At 38.9% G+C, this 20,458-nt stretch overlaps 2 protein-coding genes across 15 annotated transcripts in view; both read right to left on the bottom strand.

The window, feature by feature from the left end:
• Positions 1–529: 529 nt before the first annotated feature.
• Positions 530–10,021, bottom strand: slc2a2 (solute carrier family 2 member 2). The gene is made up of 12 exons (XM_086156506.1): positions 9,976–10,021; positions 9,423–9,518; positions 8,228–8,427; positions 8,009–8,133; positions 7,027–7,142; positions 6,761–6,923; positions 6,522–6,628; positions 6,042–6,122; positions 4,443–4,547; positions 4,218–4,319; positions 2,238–2,441; positions 530–2,102 (listed from the first exon to the last, which is right to left on the bottom strand). The coding sequence occupies exons 1-12, from the start codon at positions 9,988–9,990 to the stop codon at positions 1,899–1,901; spliced, it is 1,518 nt and encodes a 505-aa protein (XP_086012632.1). The 5' UTR covers positions 9,991–10,021; the 3' UTR covers positions 530–1,898.
• A 523-nt stretch (positions 10,022–10,544) lies between these two features.
• Positions 10,545–20,458, bottom strand: part of tnika (TRAF2 and NCK interacting kinase a) — a 79,223-nt gene continuing 69,309 nt past the window's right edge. For 8 of the 14 annotated variants that reach the window (XM_086156394.1, XM_086156413.1, XM_086156453.1 and 5 more), the window contains 3 exons: positions 16,999–17,158; positions 14,055–14,194; positions 10,545–13,684 (listed from right to left, as the gene is read on the bottom strand). In XM_086156394.1, coding sequence (XP_086012520.1) covers positions 13,601–13,684; positions 14,055–14,194; positions 16,999–17,158 — 384 coding nt within the window. In that variant the 3' untranslated portion in view covers positions 10,545–13,600. Of the gene's footprint in view, positions 13,685–14,054; positions 14,195–16,998; positions 17,159–18,131; positions 18,150–20,458 lie in introns of all 14 variants that reach the window. The other 6 variants (XM_086156386.1, XM_086156404.1, XM_086156431.1 and 3 more) reach the window with 1 other exon arrangement.

Below are 20,458 nucleotides of genomic sequence, written 5' to 3'. Positions count from 1 at the left end.
TCATATAAATGGTTCAATCTCCAACACCAAAATTTGTAGCATTGTTGTCTTCAGAATCTCTAAAATGTATATTTCTGTGAAATCAGAAAAAACATAACCAATTCAAGGTGTGAACTGGCTATGTTTTGGTGAAGCATTTCTTAACTGATAACATAGTAATTTACTGAAATATGGTCATGGTCATGTCAAACAAAAAACAGAATGTAAAACTGGTTTAAAAGTAACTACAAATGTCATAAAAATATGGTGAAGTCTTAAGTACAGTGGAAAGAAACCTGCTTTCAAGTTAAAAATACTTCCACAGAATACACAAAAGTTATTGGACCCTCTTTTGAACATCTTTTGAAAACAACATTGACGGAGGAATAGTGCTATCCTCAAATACCTTTACATGTGTTAAGGTCAGGTCATCAGGACTTCTTTAAATATCTGATCAAAGGCATCCATCCATCCATCCATCCATCTTCTGCTGCAGAAGATGGATAGATAAGGTAATTTAACATCACAAATAAGGAATAAACAGAAGTGGTAGTTTTAACAGATGTATTTTAATTATCTTTCTTCATGTACACATATAACATGTTCTTGCTTTGCCAACATTTTTCCTCTGACAGGCTGAGATTATTGTTCACCAAACCAAGTCACAATACTGTGTTAAACATAATACTTCATAATTCCAGTTCTGAATCAATCAACTTCTCTGATGGTTATGGAGTGGTTTGCTGTGGTAAAGATTACATGTTTTGAAGAGACACAGGAGGCTTTATTAACTGCTTAATTAATGTTCCCAACATTAACCTGACAAGGTGACGGTCATTATAACAGATGAAAAATCCATCAACTTAATATCTTTGACATTGTAACAGCTGCAGTCTGTAAAACTTTTCAATGTCCTTCCTATAAAGATTCCAGGTCCTATGAAACAGCTTACAAAAAATGATAGGATAATATGAATTACAGTTTTACTTTAAGATTTTTTTTTGAGGGTGATGTGAGCAATGTGGTTTTTTTTTGTTTCCAGCATCAGATGGTAATAATTCTGTTCATTAAATTACTTTAAACTCACTGTCTATGGCTCAATACTACTATAAAGATATGAATAAATTCCATATTTCTTTTAAGCTTTTGAAATCAAACTGTATCGGCATGCGACAGAAGGCAGCTGACATTTAATAAAACAATCTTATTTCTACCGCCAGTTGAGAAAATTGTTTGCCATTTCTCATGGAGTTTAGAAAATGAGAGGTAAAGATCTGATAAGTCTAAATGAGAAACTGATAAACCTGTTGAAAAAAAGTAACTCATCAATTGAATTCAGAGTAAAACAACTCCTATTAAAAATGTAAACATCACTTCAAACAACACGATAGCCTAGCCATTGAATTTTTTTAATATTCATTCATATATCACTACTGATTAAAGAGCTTATAGGACTGTGCATAGCAGTGTCACTTGCCCCAGTATTCTTATATATTAAGTTATGGCATTGGTACATACTTTCTATTCAGACAGCGCAACTAACTGATGAACTTTAGGGTACAAACTCACTTGGCTCAAGATGCACAACTGCTTGTTTTGGTCGAGGAACTGATCAAGATCTGTGATCAAAAACTCCATTTTGATAAAGTCTCACATACAGTATGGGTCTGCAGCAACCAAACCCCCATCCATCAGCTGTTTAGATCATGTAAACCCCTTGGTGGTGAACAAATCTGTACAATTATATTATTATATTACAAGTGTGAATATTTCCAAAAGTTAATCAATAATTAATATATTAATAATGTATGACCTCTCTTCGGTAGAGACTCACCAAATTACCGATGCACTCACAAACGCGATGACATATCGCCATTGCCATTCAAGCATACAAATGGACAAAACACAAAGCTGTTATCTCATGCTTCTGTCGCCGTCTTGAGCTCTTGCACTTCACTAGCGTATTTGGGAATCTGGGGCCCCTTTTTCTGCCACTTTTGAAAGACAGCACCAATCTCCTGAAAGGTTTTCCCTTTGGTCTCTGGGACTCGCAGATATACGAACACGGTAAAACCAAAAAGTAGCACGGTGAACAGCATGAACACATAAACGCCCAGCAACTCCTGAGGAATGAGCAGAGAACGGAAGATGCAGTATGAGTTTCCCAATAAGGCAATGAAGCAAAGGCACGTGTTAACCGAAGACCAAATGCACACGTTATGCAAGTTTACAGTGTACGTTGAGTCATCACTGCCTACCTGTATGTACGGAAAGCTCATGCCTATGATGAAGTTGCTCGTCCAGTTGACGCAGCCAGCCAAAGCAATGGCTGCCGGCCGAGGTCCTTGACTGAAAATTTCGGCCACTATAAACCATGCGATAGGGCCAGGACCAATTTCAAAGAAGCTCACAAATAGGAAGATTGCTGTCATGCTGACGTAGCTCATCCATGAGTAGTCATTCTGGTATAAAGAGAACATTAGTGAAAAAGTTTTTCCCTGCAAGTTCTTCTTTTTGCCCGATGCAAATGTGCTAAAGGGCTCTGGATCAGGGGTCTCGGACTCACGGCCCGCGGGACAATTGCGGCCCTCGGAACAATATTTTGTGGCCCTCCTGCCTGAAATCAAATCTTTGTGTTAGTGCGGCCCATGCGTTTTTTTCTGACATGGATCTGGGGGTATTATACAGTGGGTTTAAAAAAGAAACGGGCAAGGAAAAAATGAAAAAGTGACTTTGCAATGTATTTTTTGATTCAAAATTTGAAACTAATTATTTATTGATGAAAAAAGGTTTGGTGACATTGTTTAAACGATCTTTTCTTATTACGTACCTGTTTACCTCCTTTACACTAAAACAAAGGAATAATGTGGACTTAGTGTTATTTCTAGTTAATGATTTTACTGGTCCGGGCCCCTTGACATCAAATTAGGCCGTATGTGGCCCCCGGACCACATGAGTTTGACACCCTTGCTAGAGGTGATTTTATTTCAATTTTTGTGCGTACCCCATAGCTTAGACATATAGCCTCTATATATTTCACAACAATACATTTTCAATGGAACTGATGACATGACTATATTATAATTTTAATACTCCACCAAAAATTATCATATTCTTAAAACAGCGAAGAGATGTTGATTAATAATATGTTTCAGCTGTTAAGGAAATATTTATCACATTTGCTCTCTGTGAGTGTAGGTCTCATTCATAAAAGAAAAAAAAAATCAAGAAAATAAAAGATTACCACTGTGAGTGTTATATCGTTTTTGCCGCTAGAATTCGCTATAGAGTAGTTTTTTGGACCTGCAGGGGCCTACTGGGTACTTGTAGTGTGGATCATGTCTAATTTTATTTAGTTGAATAAAAATAATGGATTGAACGGGTTGCGAGGAACACGTCTACTAGTATTTGTGGAATCAAAAAACGGAAAGGAAAAGGAAACAGCCATCCCCATCCTCCATAGTTTCTGTCTTTCTATTTAGCAATGAAGCTTGTTGCAAGCTCAGAAATGTTATACATATATATATATATATAATATAATATAATAAAATGATATTTTAAATATATATCTCTCGATATATATATAGAGATATATATTAATATATTTTTTTAACTTTTTTTTCACGTGTTTTCCTGTCCCACTGTTTCTGACCTGCAGAGTGTCAATATCCGCATTGCAGACCTGCTGATAGCACAGACTCATCTTCTGTCTCTGACAGGCAAACCTTGACAGACTTGCCAATCAATGGGCGTATTTACATTCTGTGTAAACATCCTGCATTTTTGTAATTTCTTTTCTCACAGAGAAATGATGACAAAGGAACCGGCTCCTTTTCATCAACTCATGGTGTGGCTTGGAGGAGATGCTGCGACCTGTTGACCAGGCGTTTGTTCCCTCTAGAGACATCCACTGCTTCACCAAACACACAAATAGGCCAATAAATCTGTATAATTCAATGCCTGGATTAATTAGTTGGAAAACCCCTGTTGGCTATGAGGGGACTACGATCCGGATGATTGAAAATCTTCTCAGACACCCACCAAGTCACACATTACTTAGAATTTAAACCACCCCAAGATACTGTTAAACATTTTTTGTATTCACGGGATCGAGACAAATTTATCACAAGCTTTTCCTTGACTTGGATTCCTGGAGCTTTAGAAATTTAGCAACCCCCCGTTGGTAGTTTTCTCCTCCCTAATGGTATGTGAGTCTGTGCAGGACTAAATGGACAAACCTGGAATTTCAGGCCTACTGTCATGGCAATGGCACAGCAGGTCATGCCTCCCAAACCAGCCAGAATCAGACTACGTCTGCCGGCTTTGTCCACCAACACCACCTGGAACACACATGGAACTTTACTTGAGGATACTTGCTGAAAATATGCCAGTTCATTTTAATCTGTGTGTGTGTGTGGTGGTGTTTTGTATTCCATGTGGGTGTGCGTGTGTGTGCCACTCACTGACACCAGAGTGAATATAGTGTTGATGACCCCGACTCCAATGGTGGCGTAGACCGGCTGAGCGACGCCGGCTCGTTCAAAGATTTCCGTGGAGTAATAAAAGATCTTGAAGACAGAAAAACAGGATTTTTCTCTTTGCCTCAATACTCAAATGAGATCGTAAAACTTAAAGGAAGGAGTACAAATAGAAGTGGTTGAAGTAGCTCAGTACAGAAACATCAAGGACGTGTACTGAGTATATTACAATACAAAGGGACATAGAGTCACTTTTTCTGCACCTGAGCATGTGTACTTCAGAGTACTCTGAATGAACAATATTCAAGTTTTGTGTTTGCACACAGGTACACTATATTACATCTTGGATCTGAAACATTCCTGGTTCGATTTCCGGCTTCTCCTAGCGTGTCGAAGTGTTGTTGAGCAAGATACTGAACCCCTAACTACTCCCGTGGCGCCGCTAGATGGCAGCCAACTGCTCAAGGTTCATCCAGGTAACGTCACATGCACCTGGAGCCCGCTTCTGCAGGAGAGGATCGGACTGGGTGAGGGAAGTCCAGGTCAGTTTATATTTTTTCTTCATTTGGAGGTGTTCTGAGCCATACTTTGTCTGGTCCCTCACCCGGGACTTATTTGCCTCGGGTGACCCTACCAGGGGCTTAAAGTCCCCCTACAACTTAGCTCCAAGGATCACTGGGACCCCCTCCACCACGATAAGGTGGCGACTTGAGAAAAAAAGCATATAGCATATATAGCATGAAATATAGCATATATATATATATATATATATATATATATGAAATGTATATATATATATTACATTACATTACATTGCATTTGGCAGACGCTTTTATCCAAAGCGACTTACAATAGAGGACATAGGGACTGCAAATACACTTGCAAATACATGAAGCACAGGAAATATACAGAACAGTAAGCTTGGGTTAGTGAGTTTTTTTTTTTTCTTTTTTTGACAAAGACATACACTAACGTACACACACACACACACACTGCATGGCCTAACTTGCTGCCTAACCTGATCTGGGGCATCAGTGCAATAAAAAGTCCTGAAAGAGAACAGTTTTTACCTGTTTCTCGAAGGTTGAGATAGATGATGCTAGTCTTGTTGCATTTTATTTGTTGCATTTTATTTGCATATATATATGTAAAAAGCATGTAGCATAATGGAAGAGAATGGCAGTCTAAAGAAAATAGTACTTTTGCTGTCATTTTAGTGCATATTACTCTTAATATCCCGTCACACTTACTTTATTAACATTTTATTCTCGATTTTGATTTCGATACTTTTGTTCTTAGGGATTTCCTTTCTATATATGATCATATATTTGTCAGATTTATTTCTAAAGTTGCTCCTCACCTCCTGTTTAGCACAATGAGATACAGGGGTTCATTGGCTCTGCTCCCCGGCTCTGGAACTCAACAGAAATGCGGCCTCTTTCCTCCAACAACCTCAGAAACCCTCTGTTCATCTAATCCTTTTGTAAGGTGAACTTGGGCTTAGGAAGGTGCCCACAAATAAAATGTATTATTATTGTTATTATTATTATGAGTGAATGAGGAACGTCAGCCGGCAGAACTCACAGCGTTGATGCCAGACAACTGTTGGGAGAGGTGTATCATGAGGCCAACCGTCAGCTGCGGTCTGTATAGTGAGGAGCAGATCTTGGGGTTGAAAACAGAATAGTAGGATGTTACCACAAAAAAACATAAATGGATAGCTAAAAACAATCAACCAGAATCGTGTGTATTTAATGACGGTAATCAGGAAACCTTTTAAGTGTGACACACGGTCGCACTTTTTCAGTCATGCCCCTTGTCTCAACTTACTCTCATAAAACAAATCGAGAATCATTTCATGAGAAAGCCAACGTACTTTGGTTGCTGATTAATTTGGACGGGAGGAATAATATCCACGTCTATTTTAATTACGGTTTAATTAGTGATTCTGCTGGCTCGGCGGTCATAATCATCAGATTGAAATCTTAGCCTGCCATTTTTTCGCATTTCAATGTCATGGTCAAGAAAGGTGAAAGTAGAATCACTTCCCTCACTCTTACCTACCAAAGACCGGATAGAGACACCAGGATCCTTGTCTGCCTCTTCTTTCTCCATCCTCATTTCTTCCAGATCAGGAGTTGGATCATAAGCCCCATTTAAACGAAGCAGACCTGCAATAGCGTAGCAAAGTTTTTTTTTTAAAAGCCATGAGATAATTTGCTTTTGCAAAAGCGAAAGTCGATACAGAAGTAGCGGCAATTTTCTAATGGCGCTTTGCATGAGAGGGCAGAGGAGTTGCTTACTTCTTCGAGCTTCCTGCTCTTTGCCCAGGACGATGTAAAGATACCGCGGGCTCTCGGGGCACAGAGGCAACAAGACGCTTTGTAACACGGCAGGAGCCCCAGACAGACCCAGCAGAAGGGGCCACATTTCATCATTGCCAAGTATGAAGTCCAAGCCAAGAACCTACACATACACACACACACGCACACACACACGCACACACACAAGCATACTCGGTTTAAGTTATAGGCGTCTCCTGAGGTAAACATGCTGTGTTTCTCCTCACCTGGCTGATCAGAATGCCAATGACGGTAGCCAATTGATGCAAAGTCCCCAGAGCTCCTCTGTAAGCCTTTGGTGCAATTTCCCCCATATACATCGGCACTAGCCCAGAGATTAAACCTGAAAGGGGCATATCATTACTTTAATAGTTTGGATGTTTGCTAAAATAGAAAATAATTTACTTTTAGAATGATATATCGATCAGTATGTGTTGTCTGCCCACATAAACCTTTTGCAGATACACTGGTACCTGCGGTAATTTTATGGTACCTCCTACGTTCATCTACAGCTCCAACATGCACACCGATGTGTTTGTCGGCTGCTGTTGCTTCATCTAACAATGTCTGATGCCGCGCTATTTGATTAATAATACTGACAACAGTTGACGGTGAACAGGCGTGTCGAATTCTGACCCAGGGGTCAATCATGGCCTGCGGTTAATAAATAAAAGAATAAATAAAAGAATTGAATACAAAGTTTTTCTATGTTATCTGACTCCAAATGTAAGAGAAAGATATACTTGTTTTTGCTTTTTTTTTTTCGAAGTTTTAACAAAATGAAAACCGGTGTCTTATAATCGATGGTGTCTTACAACCGACGTGCAAAAAGAAATGTACACACGGCATGTCGTTTTCTGTAACGTGTTTGGGCCCATTATTTGATTTTTGCATGAACTTGATCATCATGTTCAATTCATCGTGTCTCCCTTGCTGTAAAATGATTTCTCACTGACGTATACAAATGTTCAACTATACAACATTTGAACGCAAGTTCAACACCAAATAAGCTACGAATATAACTAAAATTGCAATTATGTTTTTTTTTTTTTTTTGCACAAGTAATTTAGTTTTGGGCCATTTAAATACGTTTTGCTCTCTTGTTTTTATACTCTCAGACATCGGTATTTGTGATTAAATCAGTGTCATCTCCACAGTATTGGTCCAGGATGTTTTGATTTTAATCTGTGATTTGAGCTTTTCCCATACCGCAGTAAATGCCCATAACGGCACGGCCGCAGATGACCATGATATGAGGTTTCCACATCTTGCAAAGACCCATCAGCAATCCCGCTGCTATAGCCAAAACGTTAATCATCAACATGCCCTTAACCCTGTAAGACGGAGGAAGACGTTGAGGTTACAGAGGGATGGATCATGGACATGTAAACCTCAAACATCCTACACTTTTACCTTTTCCTTTCTCACCTGCCTTTATGGTCTGCAACGCGTCCCACCAGAAAAGAGGATATAATGCCGCCGATGGAAAAAATGGCTACAGACAAAGACCAGTACATGACCACAGAAGAGTTTACTGCAGAAGAGTCCTCCTCTTCTGTGCCGTTTGACAGGACGGCAGCCTTGTCCGCCCAGACGCCAAGGGACCGACCATAATGCTTCTGTATGATCTGTGATATGGATACGCTTTTGGTCAGTGAGAAGGAAAATAGCAAGAGTAATAATAAATTAGCATAGGAATAGAAGTACTGGTAATAATAAATTAAAAGAATTTAAAAAATAATAAAAGTAATAACCATTAATAATAGAATTTTTGTTTATTTAAAATTGTGATTGACATTTATTTTGTGTCTCAATGAGTTCCGGAACAACATGTCTTTTGGATAGAAATGCCTTTTAATCCGCACCGATTCGCAGTTACAGTTAGCCAGAGCGACATCACTCTCCCTATTCATTGACTTTCTACACTGCATGTCAGGGTTGGGTGGTGGAGGGGGGGTCGGCTAGCCCATCTGCCAGGGTTCACCCTGGACCGCTCACTAGTCCATTACAGGGCCACTTGTAGAGACACATTCACTCTTATTCGCGACTTTGGGCAATTTGGGGTCTCCAATGAACCCACTCAATGTTTTTGGATTGTGGGAGGAACCCGGAGACACTGGGGAATCCCACGCAGAGACGCCCCCCCATCGGAAACAAACCCAGGACTTACTACTCAGCAGGAGCGCTAACCACTGTCCAAGAATAAAACTGTTTAAATGCACTCTTGTCCCATAGCCCAAAATGACAAAAAAAATCCCTGGGGATCCTCATTTATGCAACATTCAATTATGACTTAAATGTTCATTTTGCCATCTAAAGAAAAAAATGTAATCTATAACTTTTTGTTTTCAGTTAAACAAGTTGAGAAAAAAACTTCCTCTTGGTTTTTTGATTCTGAGCACACGATCATAATCACATCATCGCTAGTCAACTTAGCAAATCAGGCCTAAAGCTGCTGAACGTTAGAGAATAAAATCGCAGCCGAGCTGTCAAAATACCTAGATTCTTATCTTATCTTTCTATCTCAGTGACACTGACATTAATTCTCTCCATATGTTGCAAATAATTCCTGTTTTGCAGGGTAAGTGTGGTGCAGCCAACCTTGAAATAACCTACAGCCCACCTTCTGTGGAGCGTTGATTACACCAATGCTGTAGCCGAACTGCACGGACCCGAGGGCTGCAGTGAACGCCGTCAGCACCGATGTGCCTGTTATTCGCTACAGCAGGAAAGCAAGCAGGTGTGATAAGAATACACAGGTATGCAGAAACACATGTATAGTTCAACATGCACTTGCAAGAAGAAGAGTGTGCAAATAGTCTGTTTATACAGAATGCACAAAGAAAAAAAAAATAGACTCCACTTTCGATTGCAGCTGAACAGGGAGCAGATTCATTTTGGCATCAAACATTTGGATTAAAGTCATTGAAGAATGCTTTTTGACTAAAAATTATTGAGAAAGGATTCATTCAACTGGGAATGCAAAAAAAAAAAAAGAAAGAAAGATGAGGAATCATCACTGAAGAAAAGCCCTTTTTTGTCATTTTTTTTTCTTTATTCTAAATATAAATTGCTGGTATATTGAAGCAGCTTTCCAGCTGACACAATAGTTACAGAAATGTATGTTACTTTAAAGCAATGCAGATAAAGAACATATTTTTCAAGAATTTGCCTACCTTTCCTGGGTCCATGCTCAGTCCAGAGTCTAATGCATATGATGGCTTTGGGGATCAGTGTCCACTCGCAAGTGCGCGCAAACAACCACACGCACACACGCACGCACGCACACACACAAACAGACAAACAGACGGCCACATTAAAAACACACATTGTGCAGACACATAATTACAACTTTTGTTTTTTCTTTTTTAATGCAGAAACACAAAACAATGACAATGTCTGGAACGTTTTGAAAAACCCCAGATATCAATGAGGCTACAAATTGTTAATTCATGTTCATTTATGTTTGCATTCCTCAAGAGAATTTATCTTGTTTTTTGTTTTTTTTAAAAAAAAGATCTTGACAGTTTATTTGTTGTAGGCTACTGTTTTAGCTTTTAGTTTGATGATAATAGTACTAGACATCTGTGTGCCACTCTTTAACAAACATGCACACACTTAGGTTAATGATATACTTGGTGGACAAAGTCTGAGATAGAAGCTGGGAGAAATGTGCAGTTACAAAACACTGAAACAAGAAGACACACGCAAACACACAATTCCAAGAGAATAAGAGAAAGTTATAATGCTCTAGTTTCATTTATTTCATCTCTTACAGCATCTCCTTTACAAAACAAATAAATCCCAAAACAAGACATTAGTAATGTACTTTTCAAAATGAATAAAGCAAGAAATAAACAGAATAAAGAATACAGTGGTTTTGTCTTTGAAAGGAGAGTCCTCAGTGTAATGACGTTTTCCAAAGGGAAGAGTGGATTCCATTATGGACTAACATATAGTATAATGCCCCATTCACACACTGATCGATCAACCACCCGGTCAGATGCATGCATGCATGCACACTCCCGCTCGCTCACTTGCGCACACACACACACACACACATACACAAACAAGCACACACACACACACACACACACACACACACAGGGAAGACAGTGCTTCTTCAGCTCTTTATTGCTAAAATGTTAACCTGCTCCCCCTAACAGTGGATCAAACTTATAGCTGCACAGGAACAACTACAAAAATGCATATGTCATAAGTCATATGTCATTCTGATGATGATCATATTCTCATATTCTTCTTCTCTTGTGACATCTCAACTATACACACACAGTGTCATTTGTTTTGTTTGTTGTTTTTTTTTTGTTTGTTTTTTTACAGCTGATTAATGAACAGATGATATTGCTCTCCAACACTGACAAAATGTGCATGGATTTGTGCATTGTCAATAATGTTATAGAATCAATACAGGATGTAATTTTAATTAAGTTAAACTAAATACTTAAGAACGAAACCATTTCTCCTCCCATATTCAATTGCTCCTTTCGAAGAATAAATAAAGACTTAATTGGGTTAGTTTTCATGTCATTGAGGAGAGACAAATGGCATTATAAACGTGTTTAAGTTAAATCAAAGCAAAAAGAAAGCCAGTAAGGTCATTTGCGAAGATCATAACGCCGGCATGAATAAGTTTCTACATCCCTTTCGACATTTCGCTTACATCACGCCGGGCGATGCGGCGCACTGCCAGCAAACCGAGGACAACCATTCAAAAACAAGCTTGATTCAACTGCAGATTCCAGTGAGTGCTTTCACGTGCACGCAGTATTCCTGGTAATAGCTTGTATTCTTTTTTTTTAAAGTTACAGCAGTATCAGATAGAACAGATGAAGAGTTTGTGTGCAAAGCATCTGTTTGGCCTTTTCTCTGCGGGCAACTGGTTGGACATCAGCGCTGTTTCGCTGTTGGTATTGGGTTGGAGAGTGTAAAATGTCAACATTTCTTGATTTAGTCAACATTTTGACAACAGCTCATAAGCTGTCACAATTCAAAATGTCCTTGTTTTGATATTTGCACAACGTGATATTGTAACAGGATAATTTATTGGTTTTAAGACCTGTGCCGGAGTTGGTGATCAATGTGATTTTTTTTTATTTTGCGTTAAAATATAACCTCCGTCTGACATCTTCCTTAATTAAGATCTTCCTGGTGTTAACATAACGGCCGGCGGAGCTGGTTGTTTCAACAGTTGTACCAAATTAGCTCCGGCACACAGACAACATTAAAAACGAAAACTTGAATATAGGCAAATACTGATGTACTGATATCAGAATATCTTACATTTAATTCCATCAATCGCTAATCGGTCAGTCTCTCCTTTATGTGGATCTTTAAATGCCCTTCGGCGGCAAAGCTGTTTTTGTGGAGAGCCAGTCACTTTCTACCGTCGTTGTGCTAAAGGAGGGAGGAAACAGAATCATAGTCTAATAACAAAGAAGTAAACAATGAATATTGCCTACTTTCATTGGCACGGTGCCTGAACACACCAGCTCACACTCGGAAAATAATATAAATCGATTCTACCGTCATTTCGACTTCCCATTATGATTCGAACTTGATTTGAATGGGACTCTTCTCGACAAGTGAGACACGCTAACACACACACACGCGCACACACACACTTGGTTCGAGGGACACACGTGTGCTGTACAATTTCGTCACGCTTCGAAGACTGACTGACTCCAAAGTGTTACACGGAGAAAAGGAAAAGAACAGAAATATATATATATGTATATATACACACACATATATATATATACACATATATATGTATTTATCAAGAACAGAATTATTCGTTGTTCATTGAATATTACAGTATATCTGATGCAGCACCTTGAGAGTTTAAAGAGTGAGGTTGAGGCGTGGTGATGGATGCTGACGTGAGGAGGAAAGACATAACGGACCTGCGATGTCGTTTTAAAGGGACACAGGAATCGTCTTTTTGCATACGGTTTTAACCTGCCGATGACGAACGCGTCGCACCGCATCTCTGTTAGCGAAACGCGATCGAACGCTGAATCGGGATTCGTTTTACTCGAGGCCGACGATGATTGACGGGAGGAGGTAGTGAGGGAGGAGGAGGAGGAGGAGGAGGAGGAGGAGGAGAGGGAGCGACAGAGGAGAATGAAATCAATCAGACATCCAGAGATTTGTCATCCTTCAGCTGCCCTCCCGGCTCCACTGTCATCAGAAGTATAACGTATATTTCACTTTCTACTGAATAGGATTTCTCGGTTCTCTCCTCTTAAAAGCGTCCGAGGTGCCGTTCTCCCTCGTGGAGGACAGAAAGAGAGAGGGATGGGTTTCGATGTCAAAGAAAAAAAAAACAATGACTCGATCCAGCGGTGGGAAGGAAGAGAGGAGAGGAGCTCAGGCTCGGTGGCGAAAGGAAGAGAAGGGCGGCAGGTGTAAAGTGCAACTCTAACATTGTTATATGCACTGGTCCTTGTGGGGGTAAAATGGAGAAGAGTTGCAAATGGAGACAGAAAAAGAGAGAGGACGATTCGGAGAGTCAGTGGCACCATGTTTGCCAGTCAGTATTAGTAACAATGGCTTCTGCATGACCCGCAATAATCTATGGTAAGGGGTCTCCTCGTCTGGACCTGGGCTCTGTTGTTTTTCTCTGCAATACCTTTATATTTATTGTTTTCTAAACCCTTTTTTTATTTTAATTTTTTAAGAGTTCTCTTTGTGGCCTGTTGGTCTGTAAAGTCCACGGGTTTGACACGGGGGGGGGGGGGGGGGGGGGGAGGCAGCCTGGGGAGGCGGCGGGAGGAGCCATCACCAGTTCATCATGGAATTTCTGTTGAGGGTCATGAAGAAAACTTGGCTGCTGCCTCCTGAACGCACAGAGGCAAAGAAAACCTGAGTAAAGAGAAGGAAAAAAAAAATAAAAATCCCTGGATGAGTTTATACAAGTCAATGCATTAACGTAACAGGAAAATAAAATCAAGCATTAAACAGATGAGAAATTGCAACATTTGACATTATTCCATTTTTTTCAATTAATGCTAACAAAAAATTGTTTTTTACAGCGTTTTTATCCAGTCATTTATTAAGAAAAAAAAGCATAAAGAATATTACTTTAAATCTATAAACAGCTGAGTTTTTTTTTTTTTTTATCTAGCAATAACAATGTCAATATTTCGTGTTTTTTTTTTTTATTTTGATACTAGGTAAGCTCAAGCCCACGGATCTGATGCGGGAAAGCGCATGTAATAAAACAGTTCCTCACCTTGTCATTACGTTCACAGAGGAACTTAAGTCTCTGGGCTCTCTTGTGCATGAAGACTCCATCCAGGTGACCCGTCTCCACGGAGCGGATCTCGATGGCTTTCTCCCCCCAGCCCATGATCTGATTTGAATGGATATAGGCTGCAAGAGATACAGCACCGCTTGTTAGAAAAAGACATTATAATTTGTCAGAGATGTATTTCGGCCATTTCGGGAGGACAGAGTCCTGCAAATAAAGGCCTTGGAAGGTCGTGGTATTCTGCGCTGATCTTTACAATCGGCGAGAACGGAAGGGTTCTCTCACAAGCTGTACTTTACCTCTTTGCCACATGATGGCGATACATCCAAGCATATAGTACGGAAACGCTCAATCAGCCAGGATTCTTGCTTCGCTTTTTAATTTAAGTTTAATTTTAACTTGCTAGTTTTTTCTAAACATATATAAGATGAAACAATAAATGAACAATAACAATTTTTTTTTGTTTGTTTTAAATAATAGGTCTAAGCTTAGACCAGGGGTGTCAAACTCATTTCTCATCGCGGGCCACATACGGCCGAGGTAGATGTCAGATCTTGGAATTTAATGAGCAATCCTTTTACAAAGCATTTCATGAAACGCCTCATATATCCTGAGACAAACGTGTAATTTACTTTTATCATTCACATGTATGCATTGCAACTGATCCCACTGGTTGTACAAAGGTACAAAACTTTAACAAGTAATTGGTATAGAAAAATATTGTAATGTACTTTAAGATAAAATGAGACTTATGAAGAAATGAATTTTTACACCATTTATACATGTGCATATGAAATCCAAATTGAATCCCTGCCTACACCTAACAAACTAAAGAGAGTGCTATTAAATGTGTTAGGAAGAAAGTATTCACCTGTCCTGTAAATGTGTAAACTTCATACATGAAGCATGCATACACAAACAATACATACTGAAAATGTATGGAGTTGCATGGACAGTAGAATTCCATCATACTCTTTTGAAGTGAAGCTGGTGACTAACTTTAAATTGCACATTTTCACTAGCAATTGGTAGCTTGCTTTTACCGCTTCTTAACTGATTTCTCGGCTATAAGTGAAAGTGACCCACCAGCAAATCGTTAATCTTACCTCTTCTCAGTTGTCTTTGCAAGCTGTCATATTTTTCGCTGTGATGAGTCTCATAGTGGCGCAGAATATTACATTTCTTAAATACCAAAACTTGTTGCAAACACACTGAGCACAAAGGTTTCCTGTGAGTCTCAGTAAATAAATAGGACCTGTACCATATTTCTTTGAAAATTCTACACTCTTCATCTACTTTTCTCTGTTTTGATAATGACATTTTGGCTAATGAGGGAGTAGCGGGGAGGTAGAGAACAGGGCGGAAACAACATCGTAACAAGCAGCAGACGGCGCATTGATAACGTCTGCTGATTGGTCTGTCTCAGTGATGCGGCTTGTCTTCTTCTCTGACCAAAAATTCTTGAATTACATTTCATTAAAAAAAATTAAATCCTTGTCTTTTATGCATTTTTTCACTTTCAAATTATCCTGCGGACCCGATTGAACCTCCTTCGGGCCCGCCGGCCGTATGTTTGACACCCCTGGCTTGGACCTTTGAATGCACTTCCCTTTTAGAATTATTAAGACCAGGCCGTTCCTGTGTACAACATTAAATAAAGTAAATAAATGAATCAAATCATTTATATATTTATTCACGTGTACTATATCGACTAATAGAAGTGATGCACAACAGCGTTGTTAGTCATTTATGTTTACATGTGGATCTATGTAGCATCCAGTTATACTAGAAACTGACTATTTTTTTCAGTTTTCCGCTTCTCACCCTGATGTTCACCCTTATCAGCTGTGCAGATCTCAACTCTGAAATGTTTCCCTTCCCTGCCTCTCATCTTCCTCGCTCCTCTGCGAGGCTTCCTGTGAAGGCCGATCTCCAAGACCCAGATTTGAATGTAATTAAACCTTAAACAAACCCCCCCAAAGCTACGTTCTCTCGAGATCTCACAGGGCGACTTGTATCAGCAGTAAAACATTTGCTGTAGTTTCTTTTAACTTCAAGTTCTGAACAATATATACGAATGCAGCTCTTGAATATGTTAATGACTGTAATGTTTATGGTTACTCATCAAAATAAGAGGAAACTTTCATAGGGATATGTGAATTACATAACATCCATGGAGGGAATTCGCCTGCAAAATATAGATGTAATATTTCAAGACTAGTTGGTACTTCTTACCCGATCGGTACTTGAGCTGGTTATAGGAGGGGCTTCACTAGACATATGAGAATGATTGGAGTATTGATTTTACATAGCACCCAATGATACCATCATAAATTATGATTTTATTTTGTTTTGTATTTTTCTTTTATTTTGATATATTTAATTTAATTTAATTTAATTTAATTTAATTTAATTTAATTTAATTTACTTTAATTTAATTTAATTTAATTTTATTTCATTTTATTTTGAGAGTTTCGCTGACGGGCAAAAAGCAAATAATTTTCATAGTGAGGCTGCAGCTTTGATATATTTTATTTTGTTTTATTTTATTTTATTTGATCTTATTTTATTTTGAGAGTTTCGCTGACAGGCACAAAGCAAATAATTTTCAAAGTGAGGCTGCAGCCTCAGGGCACATTTTTTTTTTCTGCATATCCAACCAGGCTGAAAGAGGGGGTAAAAATGCCCTTCACTTGATAAACAAATCTACTGAAAAGTGCGTTAACCTTTGGTTGTGGAAGGATGTGAAGAAAAGAGATGAAATATACCGTGTCTGTGAAAAGAATGCAAAACAATTGCATTTCCAGGCTGCATTATACTTCTTCAAAATTAATGTATAAGTTTAACATAATTAGTTTTGTGAGAAAAAACAAAACAAAAAGGCACTTGCACCAACAGATCACACACACACACGAGTGTGACATACCAACAGAGGTAGGCATCTCTCCCCACTGCAGCACCACGTCCTTGGTGATTCGACCGTACGTGTTAACATAGACGCCCTCGTCCTCGTAACAGAGCAGCATCTCCATCCCATCGGTTTTAGGGAGCACCACGATGGCATGGGGCGTCACCTGGCTCTGGATCTAAAGCAGACACACAAATACACGCTAACTAACTCTCCGATGCTTTAAGTGACAGCTGTATAATTTAATGATGATCCACTTTTGATTAAAATATCAAAGAGGTTTCATCATGGGTGTTTAATGCGGCTGAATTTAGCTGGCTCTCTGACAGTTTTCTGGCCCAGCTTGCGCTCGGTAATCCTGTAAGAGCATGTTTGTTGACTGACTCTGCTGCCAAATATCTGGAGCAACAGCGCAGTAAAAAGGTTTCGGCTTGTATCTGTCATCCGAGAAGCCTCGTTTTGAGCGAGCCGGTGGATAAATGCGTCAAAATGCAAACGAGGGAGTGTTTTTTTTGTTCTTTTTTTCCCCTCATCTTCATCATCAACAACAACAACAACATGAAAATATTTGGAAACAATGACACCCACGGGGACATACGACTGAGTGAATCTGTGCACTTTATACACAAATTGTGACTTGGGGGCACGACAAGGGATGGTATCAGTGCAACACAAGTGGCGATGTGGTGAATAAATTCATCTTAACCAATAAGAAATGACATTGTGATCGAACGGCGCTCGCTATCGGGCGAACGCGCTCGAACGCAAAACCAGTTCCAAATTGGTGGGAAAGTAACCGGGACACAAAATAACACACTGGAAAATCACCAAGTGGCTTTGGTGATATTGGTGATAACGTAATATTTAGTACTTACTTTAAGTTAGACATAAATATGCAAAATCTGCAATTCACTATTGCGGTTCCGGACCCCCTTGACTGGGAGTAAATCAATCCTGTCGGAACCTCGCGATGTCTGCGGTGGGTAAGATGAATTTATTCATAAAGACTGATTTTTGGCTAAATTATCTCTTAACGTCTAGACTAATGAAGTGTACTGCACATAGACACATTTAATACTGCTGGGCATCCACTAGGAGGTTTTACTATAAATCTATTCATCTAGTCTAAAGGGTGGATGGCAGGATGTCACCTTCATCTCTTTGGCACACTGAAAGAGAAGTTGGCAGGGAAGGAGAGAGAGAAAGGAAGATGGATAAAGGTGGCAACAATAAAAGACAATCACCCCAAGAGTCAAGAGTGTTTTCTATTAAGTGGTTGCGCGCGCCGGCACGGCCTCGGCACTGTCAGTCATCAATCCAAACCTTCCGTCCTGAGGGATGGAGGTTGACTCCACCCTGAGCCTCACGCTTTATGTATGACAATAAGAATAAAAATCTACATGAACTAAAACTGTCGTTCCAACCGTACGTTTAAAAATGCATCAAAATAATAAGTACAGCGGCCCCTTAGCATACGAATCACTTTATGTACAATTTTTTTAAGATGCAAAGCACGATAGGAGCAAAATTTATCCTTGAAATTTAAAAAGAAAATCATGATATGAATAAGAGAGCGAGAAAATCTATATTCGAAATTCTCGCATTATGCAACGAGCAAGATCCCACAACTCGAATACGCTTCATGACGCCATCTATGTCTGAGATAAGGATTCTTAGGTTTACAGTAACCATGATTTTTCTTTTTGATGTCCCTAACATTACATTTCGATGTTTTTCTATATTAGTATTCTTATTTTGTGAGTTGGGAAGGTTGGAAGAAATTAGTTTGTTTTCTGTTATTTTAAATGGAGAAAATTCATGCATTCAAAAAAAAAAAATATATATATATATACAAACCCACTTCTGGAGCAAATTATATTTGTATCTTCAGTGACGATCTTTATTATAGGTTTTATTTTGTTGTTGATTTTACTGGCTCATTCGCTGCATTCATTAATGGGATTTTTGAATTTTTGTGTTTCATTCATTTAAAAAAAAAAAAAAGATGCTTAAAAAAAAAAGTGGAAAATTCACATTTTAAATGGAGAAAATTCACTCATTCAAGAAACGAAAAAAACATACAAATCCACTACTGGAGCAAATTATATTTGAATCTTCAGGGACAACTTTATTATACATTTTGTTTTGTTGTTGATGTTACTGGCTCATTCGCTGCATTCATTAATGGAATTTTTGAATTTTGGTGTTACATATATTAAAAAAAAAAGACGCTAAAAATTTGGAATTTAGGGGGTTGAGCTCATATGGTACGTTTTATTTTGAAGGCCCGGTTGTTGTTTCCAGCGGCCCCGGCATGGGCAAAAAACCAAGGGTTCGGATAAACACCGCTTGAATTGAATAAAAGCATGCGATTAGCGAAGCCCTCATGGAACAGCCTAATCTGCACAAGAGCAAACAGATTTCCTGTAAAACACGCAAACAGTCCTGTCAGTCCACCTGCTAAAAAGGAGGGATGAAGTAACTAGAATTTCTGACTGACTGGCTACATGTGTGCCTGCAAAGCCCCATGGGGAAAATAAATATCCTGGGAGATTAAGCCCCTTCTTTGACTGTAACACTCTTTTAATGACATTTGCGGTGGAAAAGCCGGCAGCGGCCACATTTTTCTTTCTGTTACGCGTGTAAGCCATTCATTTCCTGGACTCAGACACTTCATCTTTAAAACGCTAAAACATCTGAGAGAGGCAAAAGGTGACGTCTGTCTCTTGCGCGAGTTTAAATCAGACTTAAAATCAGCCGATTAAAAAATATCAGTGCAGCGTGAGCGGTTGCTGGCCTGAGCATGGGGAGAACCCTGGGGGTGGTACGGCAAAGATACCGCTGGCGAGAATTATAACCTTGCTTTTGGCGTGTCTGTGCACTCCAGGCTAAATGGTCATTGACACACACAAACTCACACACCCACGTGCGTGCTAACACAAGGCAGGAGTGGCATGGTGTAATTGTTCTATCCCAAAAATCAAATCTTTTTCATTTTTTCTGACCAGTCGTTAATTTTCTAAACTTTTAGAACTTTTATTCCTGATTTTTTTAAAGACTGGGTTGAGGTCTGGTAAATACCTTATTCATTTTTGGATAATCTGTCCATTTGGTTATTATTTCAGGATTTTCCTTCAGTATTTTAGGTACATTTCAAAACCTCTTTGGTGCCTTTTATGTGCTCATTTGATTTCTAGTATTATTATTGTTATTATGGTTCTAAACTATTATTTTTGAAATAAAATCACTTCCTGATTTTTTTGATATTTAGTTGATTTTGTTTTTTTTTTATTCTTATTTCTGCTTTATCTGGCATTGCAATACTACTCTAATTTTTATACATTTATTCCATGCCTGATGAAACAGTTAATTATTTTAACATGACTTTTCCAGTAATATTCTGCAAAATATATGAAAAAATGAAATCGACACATATATTTTGTTTCAATCAATAGGTCCCCCTTATTTGACAATCAAT

Source organism: Fistularia commersonii, chromosome 1, assembly GCF_037954325.1.
Source record: "Fistularia commersonii isolate RoL2024-O1a breed Wild chromosome 1, RoL_Fcom_v1.0, whole genome shotgun sequence".
Classification (NCBI taxonomy): Eukaryota; Metazoa; Chordata; class Actinopteri; order Syngnathiformes; family Fistulariidae; genus Fistularia; species Fistularia commersonii.
This window is presented reverse-complemented; position numbering and strand designations above follow the sequence as displayed.

Coding starts and splice junctions, on each gene's coding strand:
- slc2a2 (XM_086156506.1), bottom strand. Junction 6,123..6,521: donor GTGTCTCTATCCGGTCTTTG/GTAGGTAAGAGT, acceptor TTCAACCCCAAG/ATCTGCTCCTCACTATACAG. Junction 2,103..2,237: donor TGAGCTTTCCGTACATACAG/GTAGGCAGTGAT, acceptor CTCATTCCTCAG/GAGTTGCTGGGCGTTTATGT.